The sequence below is a fragment of the Pundamilia nyererei genome, unplaced genomic scaffold, assembly GCF_000239375.1.
Source record: "Pundamilia nyererei isolate P.nyererei 1_Seehausen unplaced genomic scaffold, PunNye1.0 scaffold00033, whole genome shotgun sequence".
NCBI lineage: Eukaryota > Metazoa > Chordata > Actinopteri > Cichliformes > Cichlidae > Pundamilia > Pundamilia nyererei.
Genome location: NW_005187434.1, coordinates 2,744,836 through 2,760,734, shown reverse-complemented (window position 1 = coordinate 2,760,734; position 15,899 = coordinate 2,744,836). Strand labels below are relative to the sequence as shown.

General features: G+C 39.9%; 1 protein-coding gene across 2 annotated transcripts in view; it reads right to left on the bottom strand.

Moving 5' to 3' along the window:
- Positions 1–7,869: 7,869 nt before the first annotated feature.
- The window catches only part of syn1 (synapsin I), a 12,874-nt gene continuing 4,844 nt past the window's right edge, over positions 7,870–15,899 (bottom strand). Inside the window, exons 7-14 of one of the 2 annotated variants that reach the window (XM_005729521.2) lie at positions 15,441–15,503; positions 15,211–15,353; positions 15,052–15,126; positions 14,866–14,968; positions 14,642–14,785; positions 13,323–13,392; positions 12,750–13,239; positions 7,870–10,824 (exon numbers count right to left, since the gene is read on the bottom strand). In XM_005729521.2, coding sequence (XP_005729578.1) covers positions 10,689–10,824; positions 12,750–13,239; positions 13,323–13,392; positions 14,642–14,785; positions 14,866–14,968; positions 15,052–15,126; positions 15,211–15,353; positions 15,441–15,503 — 1,224 coding nt within the window. In that variant the 3' untranslated portion in view covers positions 7,870–10,688. The remainder of the gene's footprint in view (positions 10,825–12,749; positions 13,240–13,322; positions 13,393–14,641; positions 14,786–14,865; positions 14,969–15,051; positions 15,127–15,210; positions 15,354–15,440; positions 15,504–15,899) is intronic. The other variant, XM_005729522.2, reaches the window with a different exon arrangement.

Here is a 15,899-nt window from a genome sequence, read left to right as displayed (position 1 = left end):
TTCTTAATCGCCTTGTTGTTTAGGGAAAATAGTGAAAAACGTCCCCTGTAATTTTTTAAACCCCAAGGTGACATTTTCAGATAGCTTTCAGGTATTCAGTCCGTTAGAATGTATGGTACAGGGTGGCATCAGGTAATAGCATTTGACCGGCCTTATTCTGCAAATGTCAACCCTGTGGATGTGAAAAACCGCATTTCTATAAAGTCACAAATCCTCTAATTAAAAATTATTGCAGCCTAGTTTCTCCTTTATTATCTGAAGTTTCTTGGCAATGCCTTGATTCAGTCAAATGTCCCCTATTGATTTTAGATCTTTGCTGTTGCAGGCATCTGCTCTGCTTTTAATATTAGACTTAAAACTTTCCTTTTTGATAAATCTTATAATGAGGGCTGGATCGGGTGACCCTGAATCCTCACTTAGTTACACTACAATAAATCTTAGTCTGCTGGTGGCTTCCCATGATGCTCTGAGTGTTTCTTCTTCACTCACCCCTTTCGCTCCCTATGTGTTCTTCCTGTTAAAAGGGAGTTTTTCCTTCCCACTGTTGCCAAAGTAATAATACTAATAATGGATTGCATTTATATAGAGCTTTTCGGGACCCCTCAAAGTGCTTGTTCATAGTGAGTTGTTTCAATGTTTGACCTAACAATATAAAGTGTCTTGAGCCAACTGTTATTGTGATTTGGCGCTGTATAAATAAAATTGAATTGAATTGGATTAGTCACGCTTTTCTTAGCCCGCCCACTGCTACTCGCATCTGCCCCAAAGTCTCACGTCGCCACATCTTCTGCATTGTCTGAACTGATGATGGGGACAGCTGGCTGTGAGCCCCAGCCCAAAGCATGTGACTGGCGCAGCAGAACTGCTTACTGAAGCACTCTCACAGCAGATAGAAATCACTACAGACAAACTGTGCTGATCAGGCAGAAGAATGCAATAATACTTACCTCTGACAGATCTCATTTTGTTACAGGAGAAGCAGCTTTCTGCTTGAGCACACTGGAGTATGACCACTTTTCTTATTATTATTATCTCTTTTCCTGCCTGCTCACTGGTTACAAAACACACATCTAACTGGGACTCCATCTGTGAGATACCACGTGTACGAGATATGATTCAGAATACAGTGGATCTCACATTGTGGCATCCAGCATTTCTGAGAGTGGGATCTATCCGAGTATGTGTGACTCACTCTCTCTCTCTCTCTCTCTCTCTCTCTCTCTCTCTCTCTCTCTCTCTCAGAGTACACTGGCATCAGTTTGTGTCAGCTGTTGGTTACCATGCATAAGTGTCTGTCAGCTTGGTGATAGCAGGTGTCTTAGGCACCTTGTAGACTCTAACAGAGAGGAAATAAGTGGCTTTCTGTTGATTAGAGACTTCTCTGACAGGGATCCGTCAGGCTTACACCACCGCAGATCACTGCTTCACTCTGCTTCGATTGCTTAAACAAGCTTCAATACTTGAAGGTTGTTTCAATACGGTAAACACCCTTCAGCTCTGCAGCTCTCTCTAGTTAACTCTATGGAAGATTAAGTGACTCTGCAAACTTTTAGTTCTCATCTCCATGTTCCCATTGGAGGAAATTACATAAGAGATGTGGAGGTGCACACACACAGTCAGGCCCCATCACTTACAAATTCCAGCTCCGATCGTGGCAGGCTAATAGAAAGGAACTGAGCTTCTTTTCTGGCCTGTAATTATATGTCTGACAAAACAAGAAAAACACATTAGACTGACATGGTAAGGCAGCCATGTTAAAAGAAGAAACCCCAGGGAAATCACCAGGGTCGCTAGGGATATTAACCATCCACTGCAGTGCTGAATATTTTACAGAGCCAGAATTAGACCTGTTGGGTCTGTTTGTGACTGAATGTGGTGAGTACTTCAGTTCCTTCAGAAATATCATCATTAGGGCAGTCATGTTATCAGATTTTCACACTGTGGTCCAAAGAGTTTATGTTAAAGATATTTTCCCAATATCTAAATTACAAAATATATATCAGTAATAACCCTACCAGTAAAAAAAAATGTGGATTTTTGTCTATCGTGTGTTGTCTTTTTTTAAGAAAATTAATGAAACTCCAAATAAAAGTGCATGAAGGCAACAAGCGTCTGTAACCATATATGTACAAAAGAGCATAAAAAGAATAATCCCTCAGTTACTTACAATATTTTCATATATGCATTATTTACTTGATATTTTATTTTTAAACCTCACATTTATTGTTTACTTCTGTAGGGGCATCCCTAGCTGATTTTAATTCAGTGGACTTATATTCAGAGAGTGAAGTGTGGCAGTGATAAATCTGAAGCTTCACTGGGAGATGCTTCCAGTCTTCCCTTAATTCCAAAACCCAGATTAAGTCCTCAAGAAATTAAACCACTCAGTCCTCTCTCTTCAGCCTTCTTACCCCAGACATCATTTACAGTTGTGCAAATCCATACAGGGTGTTCGCCTCTCAGGCAGCATGCTCCATTAGGATTTAGAAGCAGCTATGTGAGGTGTTTGGATGCTCCTTTGGCTCAGTAGGATGCTGTACAATCCACAGAGTTTTGATTCAAAGTGAATCAGATTAAATCATATGCAGAAGATCGCAGAGAGAAGAAGAACTGCCGCAGGCACTCGGTGTCGGCGGGTAGCTCATGCTTCACGTTACAGAAGTTGCAAAAATTAAGTAATTTCCTGATCACTCCCTGAAGCAAACATCAAATTATTAGTTTAGTCCCACAGAAGAGAATACAGTAATAACAATGGAATTACGTGCACTTGTCCTGTGCTTAATTAGGAAACTATGTTTACCCCGGCTGCACAGAAAAAGAACAATCCACTCCAAGTAACACTTATAAACAAATTCATGTACAAGCCAAACCATTTGGGAGCGGTATCCATGGTAACGCACACTGAGTAGGAGCAAAAGAGACTGAATTCATTTCAAAGGGAATGAAGAAAAGTGCTGTTGGGAGTCTTCCACAGAGACGATCAAAATCTATGTCACAATTTTAAGATAAACTGAGGTGAAAATGTGCTTGTAACCCTGCAACAATCTGCAAATGCACCACAGCCGGGATTTGGCAGCGCAGCTTTATGTCGACTGTACATTTGGTAGAGAGATGCGACGCGGATGCCTCTTACATCCCAGATTATCTCCAGCAGAGATTGACAGCTTAAAGTTAAAATAAGGTTCGCCATAAGGAGACCCCTCTGGCAGCCTCCTGGTAAAAATAAGACGTGATGAAAGACCTGCACTCATGTGGGCATATTCTCAGATCCTCCTCTCAGTACATGTAGGTCAAAGTAAGAATAGTGTAGATGTTATTCACAGCTGCACTGAGCAAACACAAACTCCTCTGTCCTTGCCTCTGGAGTCACACTAAGACATCCCATGGTGAGACTTAATTAAATCTTCATAGCACACTCCTCACTCATCCTTCATCATCTGCCATTTTGGCTAAGAAATCATCCAAGTCATGTGTGTGTGTGTTTTTTTAAGGGAAAACACATTCAGGCCTTGCATAGAAACAGCGTGTTTCCATGCAAAAGCGCCTGATAACCTGACTCAGAGATTTTCATGCAACCTGCAGAAACCGAATGCAAACTGTTAGCTCAGAGTTTCAAGAGATTTCCAAATGGTGATTAAGGTCAGCAGGCGGTTTTATGATGCAGAACTGTCATTAAGGTCCAGCTATTCAAGACAGGACAGACAACAAATCTTTTGTGCCTCTGTTAGGAAGAATCAATGAGGACCTTCTAAATATGGATGTCATTCACCCTCTACCCTACATCAGTACAATGCAAAGTAGTACTGGGTTGCACTAATTGTGCGAGGCTGTAGATTACGTATAATCATCAGCCACTGTTTCCCATTTGAGTGCTGAATAACGCATTGAAATCCTAAACTGACACCACATTTTCTTTTCTTTTTTCCCTCATAAAAGAATGACTGAGGACATTTGCTGTATGCATTTTGTACTGAATCTATTACTTGTTATTTGAGCCCGGTGTCTCAAACTGTTTCCATTCAAATCCTGCTTAGTAAGCCTATCAAATGACGTGTGCAAAATCAGCTTTGACACTTGCTTCAGTTTGTGAATAAACAGCATTTTTAATGTATGTAATTACACATTCTGGTTCTAACCAATGCAGATGCACCTGTGCTTTGCAGCTTCTCTGGGCTGTTTAAATGGGTCAGCTCTAGAAATATCCTCCCTCAGAGAAGTGTGGCCTCCCTCCCCTTTTGTCTTCTCCCTTGTCTGTAAAGGAACGAGAGTACTGCTGGCAATAGCCCTGAATGCTTTATTTGTGAGCAGCAAAGTCATGAATGCTACATTAGGATGACTGCACAACAACTGGACTACATGAGAAAAGAGAACGACCATCAAAGTTTCTGTTGTTTCTTGAGAAAGGATTTTCCAGGCCATGATCAACTCTGTCCAGTAACAACTGGCAACATTCCACCTAGTTTTTTTTAGATAAAAGTAGCTTTAAGCAACAAATTATGTACTCTTTCAAAGGCTGAATATGCTGTACTTTGACTAGATACCCACAAAGCATTTGATTTCACTGAATGGTCTATTTTACTGAAAACTCCCAAAGAGGTTTGGATTTATTTTGGTGGATGGGAATGAAATGATCCATCACTATGCTAAATCTTCTGTTATAACAAATAAGATTATGTAAGAGCATCAGGTTGTCGTATTATGCTGTATGCCAGTGATTTGCTTGTTACCTTAGTGAATAATTGATATAATTTGGCTCTCCAGACCATGAGTAAGTCAGCCCACCCCCCCAGCCTGAAATACAGCCGGTGAAACAAACATGCGTCACTCGCTGTTGCTCTCTTAATGTCTTACAATTGGTAAGTAATAGTTATGATCTCAGAAGTTCACTAGATTCTTACTCAAATTAAATATACATTTGATAAATTCTCTTGTAGTTTGATTACTTACCACACCATTGCTAGACAACACTTTTGATACAAGGTGTGGATACGCAACTTACTCTGTTATATACTTTTCATTTTGTGAATGAAGCTGTGGTACTAGTGTTTTTTCTAGTACCAAACAGTACAAAGTTCTTCCCCATATTTGTGATTCATATTTCATGCTTTTATCTTTCATGGAGGCTTGAGAAAAGAATGAAATGTGAAGGATTGCAAAGTCTTATATTAAGAGTTGTTCAATAATACAGCAGCCACTGGTTAATTCAGTTTAAAGTGATTCACTGTTTTCATTATTCTAAGGTCATGCTACATAAATTTTACCCCTCTATGTCTCTAGTCTGTGATAAATGTAAATTAAATGATGTCACATTTATTTTGGGCTTGTCACACCCCCACCCCTCCATCTTTTTTTCTGGGTTTTATCAAAGGACTCTGTCATTTGTTTCTTTACTTCTTTAGTTCATTCCATGCACAACACATTTCATGACGCGTTAAAAATGTATATATTTTTTAAAATTTATTAGATTTTCTTTCCTGATCAGATGAACATTTTACCTGCAAACCAGACCTAGATTTGTCAGGAAGGAACAGCCACCGGGCAGCCAGATAAGAACTGCAAGCAAAGCAGATAGAGCTTTAAAAACCACGGTGACCTTTCATGAGCGAGCAGCTATAAAACATCCTGCCTGCAAATTGGATTTTGCACTCCAGACACTTTTGTCTGCAATGAAAACTTTCAAGGAAGAAAAAAAAGAATCAATCTGGTGATTAAAATTGAACGCTCTCCCTCTCTCTCATTGCATAAAACCTACCTGCCAAAACATTTGCACAGACAGATGAGGGAAAGGAAAATCTAATTTTAATGTAGTTCTTTCAGCTGTAGATGCACTCACTGAGTTGTACAAGACAAGGCAATGAAACACATCCCTCTCCACATTAGAGGGGGTGCTTAATAGTATCGAGCCTCTCTCAGCTGCAGCTGGTGCATTCAGATTTTAAGCCCGAGTGAAAGCCCCAAAATTTGGGAACATAATAGTTGTGTTTTTACTCAAACACCATGAATGGGTCTCTGTTCTACAAAGAAGGGATGCCAGTTTCGTTTTGTTTGGTAGTGTGCGGGCTTTGATTTCCGTTTTTCTATGTGACTTAAAGTCGTACGATTAAAATTTGAGCATCAAGAAAAACTTTGTTTTTCAGCAATGTTAACATAATTGCTAATACAATGATGAATCATAATGACTGAATGACTGAGTAGTAATACATACAAAATCCCAGGGCTCTGTTCTGTAGCACTCAGGATGCTTTTACTTACTTAAAAAGGATGTTTTTTAATATAAATTAACACTTTCAATGGAAAAGGAATGCATATACTGTATTATAAGACATTTGTAATGGCCAAATAAACATGTTACATTGTAATATGGTAGAATGTGGTGTTTGTGTGCTTACAGAAGTGAGACTGTAGGCCCACACCACCTTGTGGCCACATTAGTATGTTTTATGTTGAAAAATACTGTCAAACTATAGGACATTCCTAAAAGACATTTCTTTACATAGCTACAGTCAATACAATTTATTTCAAATATAATTCAAATATAAGCTTCTAGCATTTCCACCACCAGGATCACATCTTGAAAATATAAAAAAGGTAAAATGTCAGAAAGTCTCAAATCAATCAGTTCCTTTACTTCTTGTTCTTCTTGTTAGTCACAATAGAAAGAAGTAGCATTTGAAGATACGTGGAAACCAATGCTAGAGTTTCTGAAGCACAAAATGTGTCCTAATAATACTCTTATATGGTCTATGCAGTCTATATGTATGTGTATTTAAGAGAAATCTAATTAAATTGTGTTTTTAAAAAGTAGGGAAATGGGAAGAGGTATAATAACAGACTTTTTCATTGGTGGCCCATAGAGGTCAAACACACTGCAATTTAACAAAACACCAGCAAATAAAAAAATCCTTCAAAAGCACACAAAACACAACATAAGTGGAATGAAACAAAATTGAACTAGATAGAAAAAAATATAACACACACACAATGGAAGTAAATCGCTTTAAAAAAAACAGGCGGCAAGTGTTCATGGGGAGACAATAACGTGACGGAACAGCTGCGGCAGGGACAAGCTAGCAGTAAACAGCTAATAGCAAACATGTATCTACAGTATTGTATGAATCATGTGATTAAAACACAGATTACCTGAATCTTTTTCTAACTCATAACACAGATGAGTCCCCTCAGTGCAGTTCGTCGCACATTTTGGCTTCTGTCACTTTCGTTGCTGGTCCGTCGCATTATTATCTTCCCCAAAACACTTATGTTGTTTTTATGTTTTGCTATGGGTTTGGGTTGTTTTTTTGGGGTTTTTTTGTTCAACTTACTTTTGTGGGCTGTGTTTTTGGGGGGCTAAGGGTTAGGTTTGCTGATGGTATCTTTAGTTGCAGTGCATTTGACCTCTCAGGGCCACCGTATTTTTAGACGCTAGCTTACAGCAATGCAGAGTATAAACAATACTTTGCCTAATATTAAAGTCATTCACAACCGAATACTATGCACTGTACCCATTTAATATAAATACCTAAAGTCTATGGATTACTATTATATATATCCTTTAATTTTTTTTTCTTTATAACTGAAAAACGAAAATAAAATAAAATGCAACCCTGTAATTTTCAACCTGATGGATAAAGTAAGCTATAAAAATAAAGGTTAACAAAAGTGTGAAAAACAAACTGAAAAACCAATGATGTCTCTCATCATCAAGGACACTCAGGACAGCAAAATGAAAAGAAATTTGAATATGAATGTTACTCAACAGTTCTGCATTAATCATTTAGACTAACTGGTGTTGTTACAGTTATTCAGCAGCTGTGTCAGCATCTTTTAAAACCTACTTTACTTTACTTTTCTCAAATAAACCAGTCATTATTTGTCATAGGTTTTATTGGACATGTGCATGTTGTAATAACATACTCATTTTCACATAATATAGCTACATTGCATATAACATCAATATCATTTTTATTACATTTATTTCAATAATCCACCATGATTTATATTATGCAGTATCCTATTTTTGATTAACAAAAAACCCCCTCAGCTTTTTGATTTTTGCACTTACATCTATGATGTACATTTTGAACTCTGGCAGGCATCAACTGACAATCAATTTCACTCAAACTTGTAAGGATTTTACCGTTTCACAATGATTATACGGTGGAATTAAAAAACAATAAAAGGAGCTCTAAGAAAGAAGACAATGTACATTCACAGTCAGATATATCAACCATAAATAATGTAAACCCTTAAAAATAAAATATAAAAAAAAACATATCAAAATGACTTCTTTGCATTGCCGTCGCGGCTCATCCTGTCAGGCTCCAGAGGGCTCGTGGCATATGGTGTTTCTCAGTTTGGCCAAGACACCTCTGAGTGAAAGGACGGCACGGTTTTTCAAAGATAACCATCAGTGCTAAATGTGATGGCTCATTTTCATAAATTACACACTCAGTGTGAAAATTACTCCTCTCTTACTTATTCTCGGCTGTGCCATTATGAATCTGACAGTTACGTACTGACACTGAGTAACTGTAAAATGTAAAAATGAAGCCCTCCATTACTTATGCATAACATAACAAGCACCATATAGCAGTGCCATTCACAAGAAAATTGTGCATGTACAAAAGGAAAAAGTAAGTAAACTATTTTCCCAGATAAACTATAAAGTTTAGAGACACACAGAATATCAGCAAGCACAAATAGCAGCAGGGGAGGAAAGTGACAATCTGGATCACTCAGAGCTTTGCACAACATCTATTTGGTTTGACCAGGTTACAAAACAACATTCACACGTTTATGCACCATTGAACACAAGGGGTCACTGTGGTTACATAAACAGAAAAACACAGGCAACATGGAGAATCTGCAGGGGGACCAGGACTCACTTAGACTTTTCACTATTGGGTCTTCTCTAAAAGCGTGATATTGCCATACTATATCACCATATGAATCTATAGCACTCCTTCTGGAAGACATTTATAGTGCCTGGAGAAGATAAAACATTCTTCAGTGACAGCTTGGATTTTCAGAGACGTGATCAAAGAAAGTTTTGTCGGTGCAAAAGATGTGCGGCAGAATTGTGAAATCAACTGCAGAGAAGCATCGTGCAGTTGGCATTCCTAAAACTTGTCACCGTTTTACCTTTCTATGTGGTACAAATGAATTTCACAAACGTAACATTCCTTGGCTGAGTGTGCTTTGGAGTGCATTTTACGCTGACCTACTGCTAAGATCTCCTAAAACCTATTGTACATCCATTAAACGCAGTAGTTGGTTAGCAGTTTTTTTCTTGTCACATTGCTTTGAAAATTGAGGAAAATAAACTGTAAGTAACGATATTTTTCACTAACTGTACCTGAACAGTCGCCAACCCTGTCTACACTGGATCCCACTGTACCATGCCTGTTACAGACATGGCAGCACCCCAAAGCAGGAACCCTGCTTTGTCAAGTGGCAGATGAATAAACCTGAAAACCATTGTATTCAAGTATAATTTTGCAAGATATACTCTGTGTGCAAATGTGTTTGAAATAATAAAACATTCTAGCTCATTAAAATGCATGCTTTTCCTTCTTTCTTTTTTTTGTAAACAACCACTATAAGACTGCAATGGAAGACCCTCACCCACACACAAGTGTCACAATCAACTGGACATCCCTGAGACAGCTCCATTTGATTTGACGCTCTTGTCTGTGTAAGGCATGCTTTCAAGTTAGAGAGCTGCTGGGCTTTTGTTCTTCTGCAACAAAAAAAAAAAAAACGAAGAAAATCGGGAGCCACGACATACTCACGACACCAACTACTCTAATACTAGCTAATTTAACTACATGTGACAACACAGTTACAAGCGCCAAAGTCAGGGGTTGGGAAATGCAACCATTGCCTCCTGTTGACATGCAGCTAAGACATCACCATGAGCGATCTACAGCTTGAACAGATCTAGCATTTGCAAACACTGGACATCCTTTTTGTGCAGCTGTAGTCATTTGGGCGCCATACAAAAATAATTAGGGAATCAGGAAAGCAGGGAGGATGTTGTTGTTAATTTTGCAAGGAGTAGAAGTGTGAAATAGTGGTGTAGCTTTGTTTTTATTGGGGATACATGGAGATTGTTTAGTGGCTTTAAGTCAGTTTGACAGCTCTTTATTCAAAATTAGGGGTTAGCTACATTTTCACTGTTTTTACTATGACACAAATATACTATTTTTAGATAAGAGGAGATAATAAACTAGGTGCTGCTTTTTTATTTAAAATAAAATATTTGGCTATCTTCCCTTCCCCAATAACTTTAATACAGCGCCTCAAGTTACTTGAACATAACGGCCACGATGAATTTACAGCACAAACAAACAAGTGAGAGCAATATTGTTTTGTTTCGTATTCATGCATATACAGGCTTCAGTGTGGAGTACAAACAGTTTTGAGTATGATTACTTAAGCTCGAGGCAAGGCAGGGAATGTTTAAGACATCAGTGCCTAACTGTATTCTACTTTTTGTTTGTTTTAAAAGAGTTAAACCATGTAGGCAGTGGCTATCAAGTGTGTACATTTTCACATCAGGCTCAGTGTACATGAATTAAAGACGGCATCCGGTTGGTCCTTGTTCGGAGGGGGAAGAAGGGGTCTGTCCTTCAGTTTGCCTGTCTCTTTTTCTTTCAGGAGGAGAGGGAAGAGGGGCTTATGCTGTCTCAGTCTGAGAAGAGACTGGCAAAAGATTTGCGTAGATTGCGTATGGTTTCGGCCTTCACTTCGTCCTGGCTAAGGCTGGCTCGTGGCGCTGGGGTTTCTGGAATGTTGAAGGTATTGGTAAGAGACTGGGACTTGCTATAAAGAGAGGAAAATGGCAATAGAGGAGAGGAAGAGGCTATTAAAGTCATGCAGCAAACCCATGGAATGAAAAGACTGGCGCAAGGCAAGACAGAGAGAGGGAGAGAAATGAGAGAAAAGGCTCAGTAAACAATGATAAAGCGCATTCCTTTCCTCGGGTCATTCAGTATTACCTTATCATTTCAAGTTAGTTTGAATATGATATGGATATTGAATGACTTTTCTGGAAAGCAAAGTGATGCATGTTTTTGTATGCGACTGACAATAAGAGGGTTTATGTCTCATTGTCAGGAGAGCATAAAGAAGCTCAAGTATTAAATCCAAAATCAGGATTATGTATTCCTAATTTTGTGAATTATTTAGGTTACATTCTGTTCACGCAGCAACGTCAACCCGATATAAGGTGTCCTGTGTGGCACCGATGGAACATTGCAGCTGGATAGGCGCAGCTGTCAGTACTGCTGTGGAGGCTCACTGTGCTCCTCATAAGAGGAAAGAGTGACACACTGCAGAGCGCACTTCCTACTTTCAGCAGAAGCAAGAAGTAAAGCAGCTAAAGCAGGCAGAGACTACCGAATCATGGCTAACCCGGTTAAATTAAGGCGTAAATGATTTTGCTTACTGTATAAATAAATAAATTGTCTGAACACCTGACGGCAAAACGGCAATATGTGATTACATGTGTCCAGTTTTTTTTTTTTTAATTAAGAAATGTAAAATTTCACCCCGAGGCCCTTACAGCATCTGCGGTGATTCAAACACTGCGCTCCACTGCGATGCTGTCAATTTACCAGTTGATCTATGCCCATTCGCTTACCCATCGTCACTAGTTTTGGGTAGTAATCAAAGAATGAGATGCTGATACAAGGGGCAAAATGAGCTTTTTCTAAAGGTAACTGGCCTCCCCCTTAGCAACAGAGTGAGGAGTTTAGCTATTCAGGAGCATCTCAGAGTGGAGCTGCAACTATTCCACACCGAAAGGAGCCAAGTGAGGTGGGTTGGGCATCTGACACTGATGCCTCCTGGGTGTCTCCTGGGTGACGAGTTCTGGGTATGCCCTACAGGGAGGAGGCCCCGGAGGCACACCTCAGTATTCTACAAGATAATCTGGAGAAGGTAGCTGGGAAGAAGGAAGGCTTCCCCCAAACCGCCCGGCGATAAGTGTAAGAAAATGGATAGATGGATACTCAAAAACTCCATGATACTAAGGCCTTGCAGTGGGATTAACTTAGACCTGATGGTCTTGTCTTGGAAACCCTAGAGGTTTTATTGCACTTGGAGGTACGTCATTAAGTCTAGTAATATTATCTCCACTTATCTCTCCTTTCCTCCACTCGGCATGTGTCTGCTCCACTCCATGTGTGTCTTACACGGAGTAAAGAAGGAGCAGAGGAGACTCGAACTCACGGTGAATCAGAAAGCAGAGGAGAGACGCTCAGCACCAGCAGGCTCTCACACTGACCTGAAATAGACAAGCTGTGCTTTGAACTAAGTATGCTATCACACAATGAGTTATGTTTAATAATGTTAAAATATCTGATGAACATGTGTAGCCTCACTGCCAGTCGATGGCATTAGTTTCATAAGTTTCACAACAATCTAGATATGTAAACAAGGTTCAAAAGTTTATTTACATTAAAGGGATCTTTAAATATCACAATATGTAGCTTCATTACGGCTTCCGCTTGTTGTTTTAACGGATCAGGCGCTCTGCACAGACTTTGAAATGTTATGTTACGTGAAAGTGCTGCTGAAGGGCTGAAAAGTGTAAAAATCAATAAACCATGCACATTCGGGTGGCTTATTTGTCATTAAATAGATTTCCCATGTGGCATGCATGTCACAGTGCAGGCAATAAGAAGGGATCTTCTGCTTGAAGGATGAGGTGAAACCGATCCCATTTATCATTCACAGCTACTTACTTTAGTTGTGGAGAGCCGCCCATAGCCGGGCTGTCCTGACTAGGCTTCTGTGGAGGCTGAGGCTTCTGTTGCAGAGGAGGTCGTCCTCCTGGGCCCCCCTGGCCCTGAGCGGCAGGACGTGGCTGCTGGGTGGTGGGTGCTCCAGGGCGTCCTTGTTGGCCGGGAGCCCTCTGTTGCTGTGTCCCTCCCTGTGACTGCTGTCTAGGGGGCATGGCAGGCCTCTGCTGTGGTGGAGGTTTTTGGCCTGCAGATGGTTTCTGCTGCGATACAGACTGCTGCCTCTGAGCTTGAGGGGATCCTCCTTGGCTTCGCTGAGGAGAGCCCTGACCAGACGTAGATCTCTGACCTTGAGTCGCAGGCCCTTGGCTTGCCTTAGTCTGGTTACTGGGGTCACCAGTGGCAGGGCTGGCAGCAGATTGTTGGGTCTGTACAGGAGGTTGGCCTTGAGGTTGTGGACGCTGCTGAGATGGAGGGCTTTGCTGAGGACCACCTGTCGGAGATAAACAAAAGAAGGAGACGAATCACATTCAAATTCTGAAATATTTTTCAAGACCCTAAAAGTCCAGTTCTTACCCTGTGGTGAAGGACGCTGTTGAGACTGCGGGACTCTCGGTTGTGAGACTGGCTGAGGAGAAACTGCTTTCTACAAGTTAACAAGGGGAAAATATCAATACAAAGCAAAAATGACATTCATTTGATGGCTAAGCATAGAAAATGATAATGTATAAATATTTTAAATGTCTCTTAATTTGTTCCGAAGATTTTTCTTCCACAGCATAATCTAGCAAATCTCTTAATCACAACATTCATAACATTTTAAGCCACATTTAGAATTCTGACGGAAATCTACGTTCTAACTTACCTCATAACCAGAAACTCCTCTTAACCCTACACTGAATCCTTCCACACCATTCAAGTCATTGCAGGCAAAGTAAATCACAGTGTGGTCTGTTTAAAGTTGTTATTTGATTGTCTCTGATGTGACCATCTCAGATTTAGAGTACCCCAGGGATCCATGCTTGGCCCACTACTTTTCTTAGAAACACAACATGTGTTTTTAAAAAGATTAAAGAAAATATAATGCAGATCCTGTTGACTTGAAGCTCACTGAGTCTTGTTTTAATTGTTTCTTTCATATTTTTATGCCCACTAATATACAGTTAGGTCCATATATATATTTGAACACTTTCACAGGTTATATTATAGTTATATAATGGACATAATGTGTAGACTCTCAGCTTTTATTTCAGGGTATTCACATTCAGATTGGATGAAGGGTTTAGATGTTCATTTGAGGCGTGTCCCTTGCATTTGGAAGATTTTACTGCGAACACACAACATGCGGTCAAGGGGGCTTTTCATGCAGGTGAAACAAGCCATCCTTAGGCTGCGAAAAAGAGGGTTAGGGTTCTCTGCAAGATGCAAGACACTTATAAGCCTCAAGAACAGAAAGGCTAGGCTGGACTTTGCTAAAAAGACATAGAAAAAAGCCATCCAGTTTTCAGTTTTGTAAAAACAATCTTTGGACAAATGAAACCAAGATCAACCTCTACCTGAAGGATGACAAGGAAAAGTATGGCAAAGCCGTGGAGCAGCTCAAGATCTAAAGCACACCACACCATCCGTAAAACACATCAGAGGCAGTTTGTTGCCTTAGGTGTGCAATTTTTTGAATGCAATCTTTTTGTTCAACCTGCCGAATTAAAGCTGAAAGACATCGAACTTAAAATTCATTTTGGTAGTCTACAGAACCAAAATGACAAGAAAAAGTGTCTCTGTCCTAAAATTTATGGATCTAACTGTACTTACAGTGTGTTACTACTAAAAGTGTGGAAGATAAGGAAAAGTTAGGGTGTGCTGGAGCAAGGAAAGCATGTCTGTTGTTTGAGCACCTGTGCTGGCTGTCCTGTACGGACTGTGGAAGCGCTTGAAGTACGTGGAACAGTCTGGTTCATTTTAGAAACCACTAGTTCTGCAATATGAACGCGATCCTCGTCCTGCTGGTCCCCAATCAGTGGCATCGAACAGTCATCAACCTTAAAAGACCACAACTTGATATAATTAGTGGACTCCCCTTAAGATCATAGAAAACATTGATATCATTGTCATGTAGTACCTCTATGATGTAGTCCTTGCCATCTTTACCATGTAGAGCCTCCACAGCACAGATGTCCAACCCTCCAAAGATATCGGAACAAGAATCCACCCACATTCTGTACCTGCCGTGACACATTAATCAGACCTATTATAGTGCAGTGCGATACAATTTGATTTACAGTTTTATTTCATTTTCAACTCTTACTTGTCTGACATGGCCACTTGCTCAAGCATAGATGAACCAGTATTGGTTTTCCAGTTGCCAGAAATTGATGTTCGCCTGTTAATTAAAATAAAGACTTAACTCTAACCATTTTCACTGTTTTTATTTTCATGCATGAACCTGAGAGGAAGTTTCACTCACATGTAAGCCTTGTAATTGCTGCCGATCTTCTGAATGCGCACATCATACTTCGCATCAATAAATGGCTCAGATGTGGCGTAGGTCTTGGTCAGTGCCACAACACTAGCAATATCTTGAAAATCATACTGATTGTCCACTTTCACCTAAAGCAGAAAGAGTGAAAATATTAATATAGTGACATCAGCGTGTTCACGTGGACCTGAGAAAATACTTAAGAACTCTAGATTTACCTTTCCCATCCCTGAGTGAGCATGGCCCATCTTTACCACTACAGGAAATTGAGGGGAGGTAATCTGCAAAAAGAACATTAAAACATGCTCAGATTTCTTATAAATGAACTTTCTCGTAGTGCCCCAGTGATTAAAACACCAATTATTATATCAGTTCTGATCGGGACAGATATTACGATTGGTACTGGTGGCCTGAAAGCCAGCCCAGTACTGTCAGGCTGTGACAGCAGGGAGGAATTAAACCAACCCGTCTCAGTTTAACTGTAGCAACACTAACTTGGAACTCAAGAAATCAAACACTCACCATCTACCAATTACAAAAAAAAAAGTCGATGCTTAGAAAATGTGAGTGCTCTCAGCTGCTACATAAGATTGAATATTGACATGGAGGTAAATTACACCCCTGACATGTGACCCATGCAGAGGTTGTGTGTGTGTGTGTGTGTGTGTGTGTGTGTG